Source organism: Tupaia chinensis, unplaced genomic scaffold (assembly GCF_000334495.1).
Source record: "Tupaia chinensis unplaced genomic scaffold, TupChi_1.0 Scaffold147433_1, whole genome shotgun sequence".
Lineage (NCBI taxonomy): Eukaryota > Metazoa > Chordata > Mammalia > Scandentia > Tupaiidae > Tupaia > Tupaia belangeri.
This window is the reverse complement of record NW_006207284.1, coordinates 1973833-1986424: the sequence shown is the minus strand read 5'-3', so window position 1 is coordinate 1986424 and position 12592 is coordinate 1973833. Positions and strand designations below refer to the sequence as shown.

Below are 12592 nucleotides of genomic sequence, written 5' to 3'. Positions count from 1 at the left end.
GTAAGCAAATTCTTGCAGATTCTGTGACTTGAAACATAAAAAAGACTTCCTTTTTTTCATTCTCAATGAAGGTATTTAATTTTATTGACAGTTGAGGTAGGCATCTGGTTCTTTTCCTTTCTTAAACTGATTCTCAGATTCTTATGTTAAATCTAAAGACAATGAAATACAAAACAGAATAGAGCATAGACTTCAGGGGCAGGCTGTTTGGGCACTTCACTCACTTCATTGCTCTGTGTGCTTTGGGCTTCTCTGCTGTAAAATGTGCAGAAAGGATTTATTCTAGGATAAAACGAGCTGAATCCTGTAAAGCACTTAGCACAGAGCCTAGCCATAACAAACTCTCAGTAAGTGTTAGCACCAGCATTGATCTTTTTTATTGATTGTTTGATTGATTGATTGCTGGGGCATGTGTATTCACCAGGAAGGGGGTGGGGAGAGTACACCCCAATAAGGCATGATCATGTCACAATTCTTTTTACATCCATTTCCCCATACCATCAGGATTTTGGGGACATGTGCACACGTGCCAGTATTTTTTTCAACCTGCTGGGGCCAGGATTCGAACCACAGTTGGCCATGTGGGATCCTGCTCCTTATGCACTGTGCTTAACCACTGCGCCGTGGGCCAGCATTGCAGCAATCGTGTGTAGCAGCAGCAGCAGCACTACACAGAAGCCTACTTGTACCGATCCATGTTGGATAAATTCTAGGAATCTTTCATAATATGATTGCCTAGATTCCTGCCATAGCCTGGGTTAGTCACACTCAAACTTTTCAGTCTCAGGATCCCAAAGAGTTTTAGCTTATATGAGTTATATCTAGTGATATTTACAGTATTCGGAATTAAAATGAAGACACTTGAAGAATTCACTTACCAATTCACTTAAAAGTAACAGTAACAAACCCATTGCATAATTATAAAATAATATATTTTTATGAAAATATTGTTTTCCAAAACAAAAATTATATGGTGAGAAAAGTGCTTACATTTTTAAGCAATTTTCTCTGAAGTCTTAATAGATGATGTATCTGCCTCTGCATTCAGGTTGTGGGAAACGTCATGTAGCCACTAGGCATCACGGCAGAATGATGATAAAAACGGTCTTACTGGTATTGCAGAAACACTCCTCACTTTGTGGGCCCCCGAAAGGGTTTTGAGGGCCATGAGAACCTCTGGTCTTAGTAAACTAGTGTATCTGAGGAAAGATTTGTAGAGATTTTAAACACTTTTTTTCAGTCATCTACCATTTCAAATTTCTATTTTTACTAAGAATAGTAAAATAGTATCTGTAACTTTCAAAACTCATGGTCCATTCTATTGAAAGGCTACCTCTTAAAAGATTAACTATGGGCCAGAAGGTGGCCTGGTGATTGGGGCAGTGGATTCCCACATGGCTGACCACAGTTCAAGTCCCAGACCTGGCAGCCTGAAAATCACAACAGATAGATAGATAGATAGATAGATAGATAGATAGATAGATAGATAGATAGACAGACAGATAGATAGATGAAACATTTATCTATATTTATCAAATGTTTCATCTATCTATCTATCTATCTATCTATCTAGCATGGGTGTAAGAGAGAGAGAGAGGGAAAGTGAGAAAGCAAGCTACCAAGTCTAGGATTCAAACTGTGGTCTGCCATGTGGGAGTCCAATGCCCCAACCACCACACCACCCACTGGTCCTAATAAATAAATATTAAAATAATAATGATAATGATAATGACCTAGGTTGGTGTTAACCAAACTTTCAATTGCAGGTTTTCATCTGAACTAATACAGACTTGGATAGATGGCGTGCCATGTAACAATGTTTTGTTAGAGGAGATGGCCAGGATCATGAGTGCCCAAGCGGTCTCCAGCAGGAGACCACAGAGGACAGTGAGACACGAGAAACAGCCAGGCAGCAGTCAGCACTCTTTCTGAAGGCTTGGACCCCGCTCCAGCCTGTGAAGCCTCTGGTGTGGAAAGCCACATTGCAGGGAGCACCAGTGAATTCTGCTCGGCCCACCTCATCTCCAGGCAGGTCTGAGTGCCAGAGCACCCTCATCCCTCATGGGAAGCGAGCTCCAGACCCTGCTTGTCAGCACATCATCACATGAGAGGAACAGAGAAGTGGTCGCCAGAGGGGCCTAAAGCCAGGCACCAGGCAGAGCACACCAAGAACTCAGATGCCCTTAAACTCTTCAAACCTTTTACTCTGAGTAATGAAAACTCTGCTGCCTAGATCGTCAGCTCAGTGTCGTACCCCCTTGGGGCAGTGTGTCTGCTGCCAACCCTGCCACGTTAACCTTGCTGACCCATATCCCGGCTCTGCCACCTTGCCCATGAGCACCTCACCTTTGGAGCATCTCTGTTATAGTCTCTAATGCATTTTGCAGTGGCTCTAAATACTTACACGTCTCTTTACCATTTAACTAATTTTATAAACCGAGGCACTAAGCAGATGAAATGTTGATATGTCTTTTCACAGCTAATGTAGAATGGAGATAAGGGCTTTTCTTTTTACCTCAGATGAGCTGAAGTAAAATTTAGAATGACAAATTTAGATAAAAACCCAGATCACAGCCTAAAATAACACCTTTTAAAGGAAGAGCAGTAATAGGTATTGAGCCTCTTGTGCTGTATTAGAGATGTTCATTTCAGCCAGAAGCCCGTCTAATTCAGGGTGTGCAATGACGAGTTATAGTCACTCATCTAGACTCTGAATCACTGTGTAAGTACATTCCGTGTTTTTTCTGAAGTGATCGTGGGAGCTATAACATTTCTTTTTGACTGAGAGATAAGTTCAAGTATTGTTGATATGTAATAGATTTTCATATGAGAGGCTTTTCTTTCCCTTTATGAAAGAACCTCTACCATGTTTAACTGACTACACCTTTGTGTGTTGTTATTTCTTCTCCTTCCTTTTTTTTTTTTTTTGCTAGAGAGCACATACACCACTCACCACCAGAGAGAGAGAGGGAGAAAGCGCCCCCAATGGGGTATGGTCATGCCACAGTCCCTTCTCCATTCTCCAACCCTGTCAGGATTTTAGGTATGCACACACATGTGCCTGGCATTTAAAGCCACCGGGGCCAGGATTTGAGCCATGGAGTTGGCCACGTGGGATCTGGCTCCCTTAATCACTACGTACAAGGCTGGTCCATGTGATTACTTTCTGCTGACTATGGGGACCTCAGCACGGCCCCACTTACTCTCGGGGTGCCACTGGCAACCAATCTTCACGGGCCAATGTTGCATTGAGAATTTTTTAGTGATTTCTCTAGGATAGCTCTTTCTACCTTCTTTCACTTTCTTGTTTCTGTAACAGTGTACAGGTATACCTGTTATTTTCATTTTTTTTTACACTAATATTTTCTCTTTTTTTAAAGAATTATTTTAACTTTATTGATTTATTCATTTGTTTAAATTTGACCAGAGAGGGACAGAGAGTGAGAGAAAGTGAGAAAGTATGCCACCTGCTGGCCCCAAAACTAATATTTCCAGTGATTATAAAAAGAGGTTAGCCCCAACTTCAGTGGCACATACTGCTGAGAGACTGTATACCATACGCGGCGGGCTGCCTTGGTTCAGTTTCCAATCCAACCTATGGGCTAGGTGGAATGGTGTACACCTGTAATCTCCATGACTTGAGACTCTAGGGCAGGAAGATGGTGAGCTCAAGGCTGACCTGGGCAACAGAGTGAGACCTGTCTAAAACAATTTTTTTAAATGAGCTAGGTGTGGGGCCTGCACTCATACTCCTGGCTAGCAAGCTGAGGCCAGAGGATCATGACATAGAGACTTTGTGTGAAAACTGAAATGTCATTTGTGAATTTGGGAGTGGCTGCACTGTTAACTTTGAGGAAATAATGTTCTTCTGTATTGATATGCACTTTGCAAGTCGCATGCTTTGGGTCCTTATTTTCCCCTGGGCAGCAAAGGTAAGAATGACAGGGCAGTAAACGTGTCACCCAGTGCTGCAGGTGGAGGCACAGGCTAGGCAAGGGCAGGGGAAGCACACAGGACAGGGGCAGCCTGCCTCCTTCCTCCTCTCAGGCAGCCCTTCCAGGGAGCTGTGTGGGGCGGGCCCTTGCCTGCAATACGCCAATGTGGTTTATCTTTTAGGAAACTGGGACTGTTAGGCCAAAATATAATGCTTTCCTTTTCAAATAGTACTAGTGCCTATAGACAAAAATGGATTAATAGCATCTTCCTAATCTGTAATCAGGATGGAAAACAGATGAACTGTAATTTCATTCCTCTGGATATAAAATTAGACCTGTGGGAAGACTTACCAGCAAGCTTTCAGCTGAAACAAAATCGCTCACTGGTAAGAATAGTTTTAAATAAAATAGTTTTGTTTTAGTAACTTTAATGATTATGTTGCATTTAATCAAAGCACGTTGTAGCCTGTTGCAGGGTCAAATCGCTGGCTATATTTTCATCAAGTCGGGTAGGGTCTAGTAATTGTCCTGGGGCTAAGAATAAATGTGAAATGTTTCCCGAGCAAATGATCACACCTAGGGTTGCTGTTTCTGTGACAGAATAAGCCTCACATCATTTACTTTCTCATTCACAGGATTAGCAACTGGGGTATTTGTATCTGAGAAACTCACATCTTATTTTTAAGGCTAAGTTCTAACAATGACATTCTGAGAGAGGGATGCTGCCATATTGGGGGAAGTACCAGCTTGCAGCTCCAGGCCAAGAACCTTCCCAGGGCCTTAATTCTGATCTGTGGCCGATTTACCTCCACAGCTAAGAAGGATCCTTTACAGTCACCAACCCAACATGCAGTATACCATTTTTACAAGAAAATTAGGATTCTTTTTTAACCCTTCGAGTGAAAATGAAGCAGTGCCTGTGGGTCAGCTGTACCTGTCTTAAAGGGAAAGGTGGCAGTGAGCTATTTTCTTTGGTATCATCTAATCCAGACTCTGAGAGTCCCAGAAAATAGCCACCTACATGTAATTGACTAATAAGTGAGAGCAATGGTGACCGCCAAGAAAAATGTCCCAGGTTTATTGGAGGCTTTTCCCTGTGATAACTTAGACCTCAGATACAGAGCGATTCCCAGATGTCACTCTGTGGCTGTAAGACTTGCCAAGTGCAGCGTGCCCTGGCCACTGCTGCAATGTGTGTGTTTAGACTTCTTTTGCTCTCGGTGAGCACATGATCACCGCTGGACCCTGTGTGTGACAGGCATACACTGGGTGTTATGCCTTTGAAGTCTTTGGATTGGAAGGAACCTCTTGAGAACATATAGACGATTTACAATAAAGATATGAAGAACTTTATCAAAATTAAGAAAGCCTTAACTCAAAAGCTGGTTTTAGAGGAATAACAAAACATTAGTTTTCTGATGTTGCAAATAGCCTCTGTTCAAAGGAAGATGCCTGGTGAGCTGTTAATTCTTTTTATTATCTCATTTTCTGGCAGATTTTAAGGTTCGTTCGGGAATGGAGCAGTCTAACTGCCATGAAGCAAAGGGTAATCAGGAAAAGCGGGCATCTGTTCTGTAGCCCAATTATTGCTTTGGAAGAGATTGCAAAGCAACAAACTAAACAAAATAGTACCAAAAGGTAAGAAATGCCTTTCTTCTTTCGTATTATTTATATTATATTTCATGGGGGACGGGGTCTGAGGCGTCAAAATTTCTGATGAGTTAGGAGAAACTTATGTATGAGGTCACAGCCACATTCTTGGATAAGTAGTGAACTTGATCAAATTTGCTGAAACAGATCAGATTGCCGGATCTTCCTCACAGGAGCCTGAGACCCGCTCGTCAGCAGAGGCCAGGTCATTGGGAACCTATGACCTCTAAACCAGGGACACTTATCAACAACAGGGAGACATTTCACTGTGAGAACCTCAGGTGGTCTCTGGAAGCAAGCTGCCCTGCTCTTCTGTGGCCTGAGACTTGAGTGCTGTGCCAGGGGAGCTGGTTCTGTTGGAATATACCCCCTACTCGAGTAGTAAACAAAAACTTACTGTGTCCATGGTTGGAAATGACACAAAAGGAGTGGCCAGAATTCTGTGACAGTTTTGCTTTTCTCATTATAGGTCCCTTTCTAGCCACTTCCTTTCCTAAGGAAGGCTGTTTGGCACCTTACTCATCCCTGTCTCACTCAGATACCATACTCCTTGTGTGAGCTCGAATCCCCATTTTTCATAGCCTCTTCTCTTGGCATGAAGCAAGGCTTACCAGGAGACGCAGTCAGCAGTTCTGTACCCTCACTCTTGCTTTGGAAGAGATGGCAGAGTGATAGACCAAACAACAGCTCTGGTGGAGAAAGCCTTCTAGCTCTTGCTGTCCCCACATCCTGTAACCTCTCTTCATCTTCACATTCCCCCACTGTATGGCTTCGGTTCTCTAGCTTTTTTCATGCACACAGATGGGAAAATAATCCATCAGTATTATGGGAAGAGTGAGGAAAATGGTTAGTAAAATAAATGATGATAGTCCTATACAGTGAAAAATCTCTTTAGCTGTTTTAAAGGATGGTGTGTGGTATGCTCACATGTGAGAACAAGGAATGAAACTTGTGATAAATTGTTACCCATAAAAGTATTAGAAAAGGGATGGAGACACAGATATATAGCTGTTTTAACTGACATAGAAATCATATGGAAGGATGCTCTAGAAACTCTTGCTAGAGTCTTCTCTAGGACAGGTTTTGCCTGGGACTGATTTGTGCCCCATGGTTGCAGTGTCTGGAGACATTTTAAATGATCATAGCCAGGAGTTGTAACTGGGGAGTATCTAGTGAATAGAGGTCCTGATGCTGCAGAAAACTACAGTAGGGCTGGCCCCATGGCCTAGTGGTTAAAGGAACAAATCCCACATGGCCAACAGTGTGGTTGGAACCCTGGAAGCTTGAAAACCACATTGATTGCATGTGCATGCATGCCCCAAATCCTGACAGGATGGAGAAATGGAGGAAAAGGTATTATAGTGTGACCATGCCCCCTTGGAGGTGTTCTCTGTCTCCCCTTTCTCTGTCTCTTCTTCTGTCTCTGGTGTGCACATATGCCCTCTGGCAAAAAATTCTTATAGTAAACAGGACTACACCCCCAGACAAAGAGTTAATCTGTCTCAAAATGTCTATAGTGCCACTGTTGAGAAATCTTATTCTCAGACACCTTGTGCCAGGTTTATAAACTCCTATGACTAAATCTAAAGCAGGAACCATAAATGAGTGATGAAATCGGGTATACAGCTAGAAAAAGATGGGATATGAAGTAGGACTATGGCAAGTGGGAAAGTACATAACCCATCAGAAGTCACTCAAATTCAGATTTAAAAATAAAATACTGTGCGTGTCAAATAAAGCCGTTTGACTAATTGGATTTATCCAGGAGTTGCCGGTTTTATACTGTTGCCTGAACTCTTTTGTAATGGTTGAATTTTCAACATGAGCATGTGTAACTCTATCTTTAAAGAAGTGCATGTAAAATATAAGTGGTGTGTAGAAATAGATATACACGTACACACGCACTCTTATACTTAAGGAGACAGACACAAACATACACATATCAAAAAGCACAATGCCTGTTTTGTTTTTCTCAATACCTCTTCCAGTCTTCATTTTTTATTTTCATAGCCACAGTTTTAGTTGAAGTATTGATCTTCCCTTTCTCACGTGATCATAATTTCCTTCGTAGTTAAGTTTACAGCACACTCCAGCCACTTCTAGACATGCCCAGTCGTTTCTTTATCGGACATGGGTGAGCACTTCAAGTACCAGCTGAGAAAAATGACTAATCAGGTGTAAAAGCAAGTCCGTTCGTAAAATCAGTGCAAACCGAAGTCAGACACAAATGTTATTTATAAAATTATAGAGAAGCTATATTAAGAATATAACTTGTGTTAGCAAGCAGCAGATTAAATAATCAGATGTGTATTCTAGAGCTCACTCTGGCAGCAGAGCAAGATTGGAAGTAAGGAGACCAGTCACTTTCATTTTCTACTGCTGCCATGACAAATTACCGTAACTTTAGCAGCTTAAAACAACACGCATTTATGTTCTCCTAGTTCTATTAGTCAGAAGTCTAAACTGACTCTTACTGATGTCTCTGATTTCTCTGCTCTGGATTTCACATGGCTGACATAAAGATTCTGGCCAGTGGAGGTCAAAAATGCTTTGATATATGTAAAGTAAACGTTCGTAGAAAAATGTAAAAATTAAGTAATTTTAAAGAAAGAAAAAAAACTCACTTCCAAGCTCATTGTTTGCAGAACTCCATTCCTTTCGATTGTAGGACTGAGGTCCTGTTCCTTGCTGGCTGCCAGGTGAGGGCTAGCATCAGCTCCTAGGGCCCTCTCTCTAGTCCTAGCACCTGGGCCCCTAATTCAGGGTGTGTCTAGTCCTCTGCTTGGAAGCCCTCCGTTTACCTCTTCTGCTTGTAAGAGCCTGTATGATTATCTAGCACCCACTCAGTAACTCCCTATCACAAGGTCAGCTGATTATAACCTAATTGCTTCTACATAGTACCTTTATAGCATTACTTAATTAGTGATTGATTAAATAGCCAGGGGACAGGAATCCTAGGGGGTATCTTAAAAATTCTGCCTACCACACAAGTTAAAAGACTATTGTAGTAAGCTCCTGAAAAAAAAAAAAAAAAGATGAGGCTTTATAGTAAGGCATTACCAGTGGATTGAAGGAGAGAATGAAGAAAGCTGTTAAAGAGGAGTATCTAAAGAGACCTTGAGGTAGAGAAAGGCTTCAAGGAAACCAACTTAGCAGTCACAAAATGAAACTTGTGTGTGTACCTGTAGAAGGGGGATACCGGCACAGGGCAGTCTGGTTCTTGGCGGAACTTCAGTAAGTCTCAGTATTTTGGAGTAACCATGTACCTCTGAAAGCGAGTGTGAAAGATGGTGCCGAATGACAGCATTGAGTGGAGGTCTGTGAGGAGCAGTTGGACAGTGGATCTGTTTCCCTCCCACTGTCCTCTCAGTTTACTTTATAGAAAAACAGAGAGCCTCTAGATTCGGAAACACCAGGCTCAGGAGGGATAGGGGAAAGGTGTTACAGTAAAAACTGAAGCTCTTCAGACCTTTTTCTTCACTCAGCTTCCAAAATGCCAGCAGCTACATTTTTGCCTCCTAGGTAGGAGGTTGGAGAATTTCTCTCTTAAAATAGTGAATAGCTCCCCAAAAAAGACATACAGATACTGACTCTAGCAATTCCTACAAAAGCCTTGGCTAGGTCTCCAGCCATGTGCCCCAGTGCAGGCCCCATCCAAGCTGTCGCTTCCAGTCAGCTTTCAAGTAGCTCATTTTTAGATGAGGATGGAAGCCACGACCACAGCCATTGTTTGGGTTCCGGAGTGAGTTCCATTTCTCAGAAGCAAGCCTGATTCAGTGGAGCCTTGCGTTTGGGATGCCAGCTGTTTATGCGCTAGCCACAGCTGCCCTCCAAAGCAGGTCAGCAGCCCAGAGCCCAGGATCGCACTCACTGTTGGGGGCACTTTCCAACACACACTCTCCTCTTCCAAAAATTGCCATCTTCATTTTCATCTCTATCCAGGAATTAGATTAGTGGACAACATTCTCCCTTTCCCTGTTTGTCCCCATTAGGATTTATCATCATCCTTTTGAGAGTTGGTATACTTACATGAACTTCCTAGCAAACCCCAGTGGAAAACTAAATGTTGGCAGCCTGCAACTAGGTTTGAAAAGTTGTCAACTCCCTTCTTCATGATTGATTGATCTGTTTCTTGTGGTTTCCCAAAATTCATGCTTACATATCTTGTAGGAAAGCAAGGGGGTATTTTTAGTTTCTAAATCTCTAACTAGATTTCTCAGCATCTTTTAAAGTAGCTGAATTAAGTTTCTAAGCTTTTAAACATTGAATAATACCTGAGGCAAGGCTTAATATTCCATTGCCCTCAAAGCTAGGAAGCTTTTTAGTTCATTTAGAATCCACAGTTAATACTTTAGCCAAGAGCTTCTGTCAAGGGAATGAAATGGTTGATGAAATTCAGGGTGAGGGCAAAGAGAAAGTTTGGGAACTAAAAGGGCAAGTTAAAGAATTCGAAAAGAATTCATTGTTTTTTTGCTTTCAGAAAGACACACAAGTGGAAATGCAAATATATGAAAATACCTTCACCCTTACTCTTACTAGGAGAAATGAAAATGTAAAGCTACAGTGAGATACCTGTCGCTATTAGCAGAGCCTATTTGAAATGATGTCACTGGGCTAGTGACAGGAAGCAGATACTCTATCCACTGGTGGACTCACACTAGTGCAGTCTAAGTGGAGGGCAGTTTGTCAGCTTTACCCATGTTTTGCACTTTTGACTCTAGATTTCTGGGATTTATCCTAGCATCTATTAATATATAATATGTAGAAAATATCATATATAGTGATATCTATTGTAGCTGTGTTTGTGATAGCAAAGACTACAAACAACCTAAATGCCCATTAATCAGAGACTGGTTAGATACATTATATGGCTTATCCAAATAATAGAATGACATGGAGCCATTAAACAGAGCAACTCTATGGAAAGGTCTCTCTGCAATGTATCTTTAAGTAAAAAGAGCAAAGTGAAGACTAGTGTGTACCATGCTATCGTTCATTTATTGTATGATATAACATGATTGTATTATTTAGTTAGTTTTAGTTTCAGTTTTTGCTGTATGGTGCTTATGCTCCCTGGAGACAGAGAGAGAGGGAAAGTGAGAAATTACTCCCCAGGTGGGTGGCCATATCACTTTCCCTTCTTTCTAGCCTTCGCTCAGGATTATGGGTATACATGCACATATGCCCAGCGTGACTCTCAAGCTGCCAGGTCTGGGTGTAAACCATACAGTCAGCCATTGGGATCCAGCGCCTTCACCTCCACCCCACCTGCTAACCCTGCTATCATTCGTTTCTAAAAATAAAAGGCATAGTGGAAAATAACTGCCAGTGAGGACAGGCTTCTTTTTCAGGTCATGAAAATGTTTTGGAATTAGATAATGGTGATGTTCACACAGTGTTGAGTATATTCCAAAATGCACTAAATTATAGACTTAAAGTTGGTAAATGTTATGTTAAATGAATTGTATGTAAATGAAAGTGCAAAAACAAAACGTATATACCTACAAACAGAAGAAAATAAGCAATTTTTAAAAGAATATATAGAAAACTAGCAGTAAAGGTAACTTTGGAGGAGGGGCTGAAAAGGAAGAAAATGGGAGGGAAGGAGCCAGCAGGTGGCATGGTGATTAAAGTGCTGGATTCCCACCTGGCCAACTGTAGTTCTAATCCTGGACCTGGTGACTTGCTTTCTCACTTTCTCGCTCTCTTACTCTCTTTCTCTCTATCTGGTGAGCATATATTTCCTGTTGCAAATGATAAAAGAATAATAATGATAAATAAAATTAAATAATTAATTCTTTATTAAAATTTTTAAATAGTACAAGAAAACGGGAGGGAAACTTACTCCATGTGCATGTATCACCTGATTTAAAAAATGACAAAGTTTATAAAAGGAAGGAAACCTGTTTATTACTAAATCTACCTTAATAACATAAAAGCAGATTTCTAAAATTTTACCTACAATATACAGTTTCATTGTGATTTGACTAATTTTTATTGTCAAGCTACCAAGTAAAGAAGTACTCAAAAATATAAAGAAATTCGTGTTTAAAAACCAATTTAAAAAAAAAATCTACAATAGGTGTAAACTACCAGAGAAACTGGGTCATGCTAATTAAAAGGAATTAGTTGGGTAATTGCATTTCACCTACTTAAATTCCCTTGTCACCTTTAATTGGAATAACTTTCCTCTTTGCTTCCAGTCCCTAAACTGTTGTGTGGTATTGATAGTGTTGTGTTATCAGGTTCTGAATCCCACATCAAGAGTGGCTTTTTTTCAGTGGAAGAGTTCATAAATTCTATATGGACTGATAATAATGGGAACAACCTTGAGATTATAGAAGATGTGATCAAACCTGGCTAACTGAAAAGGGAATAGCTTTCCCCAAATACAGCAATAGGCTGTTATGACTGATGAGGTGGCTGGGGAAGCCTAGAAGGGAAGGCCGAGCGGGAAGGCCGTGTAGCTAGAGATTCTTGCACAGCGTGGCAGCCTATCAGTTGTGCATGTGTTTGGTCATTTCCTATTCTCGCATCTACTCTTTTTCTTCCCTAAATGAAAAGGTTCCAAAGGATACTGAATGATTCTTGAATTTCTTAGAAAAACAAATCTTGAGAAAAAACTGACTTGGAACAGAGATGTGTTGCCCCCATAGTGGACACCCCTAGAAAGGGAGTACGTTCCATTTTCTAATATTAGTGTTAACACCGTGAATAGAATCACACCTTGCCTTTTCTCCTGTTGCTTTAGCAGGAGTGATATGAAATAGAAAATCTCTTCTATGACAGAGAGGAGACCCATCTAATATGTCGTTGTTTTAGATATATAACCAAAGAAGATGTTGCCGTAGCCTCGATGGACAAGGTGAAGAATGACGGGGGCCATGTCCGTCTGATCACAAAGGAGTCCAGGCGATGGGACCCTTCCACAAAGTAAGGCACTTTGTTGTTTCGTTCCTTTTTTTTTTTTTTTTTAATTATCGGGGCACACCAGGAAAAACCATTTC

The 12592-nt window shown here is 41.2% G+C and overlaps 1 protein-coding gene across 2 annotated transcripts in view; it reads left to right on the top strand.

Moving 5' to 3' along the window:
- The window catches only part of ZRANB3 (zinc finger RANBP2-type containing 3), a 269156-nt gene that overhangs the window by 247188 nt on the left and 9376 nt on the right, over window positions 1-12592 (top strand). For both annotated transcript variants that reach the window (XM_027768770.1, XM_006169719.2), the window contains 3 exons: window positions 4220-4321; window positions 5431-5573; window positions 12408-12518. In XM_027768770.1, the coding sequence (XP_027624571.1) occupies window positions 4220-4321; window positions 5431-5573; window positions 12408-12518 (356 nt within the window). The remainder of the gene's footprint in view (window positions 1-4219; window positions 4322-5430; window positions 5574-12407; window positions 12519-12592) is intronic.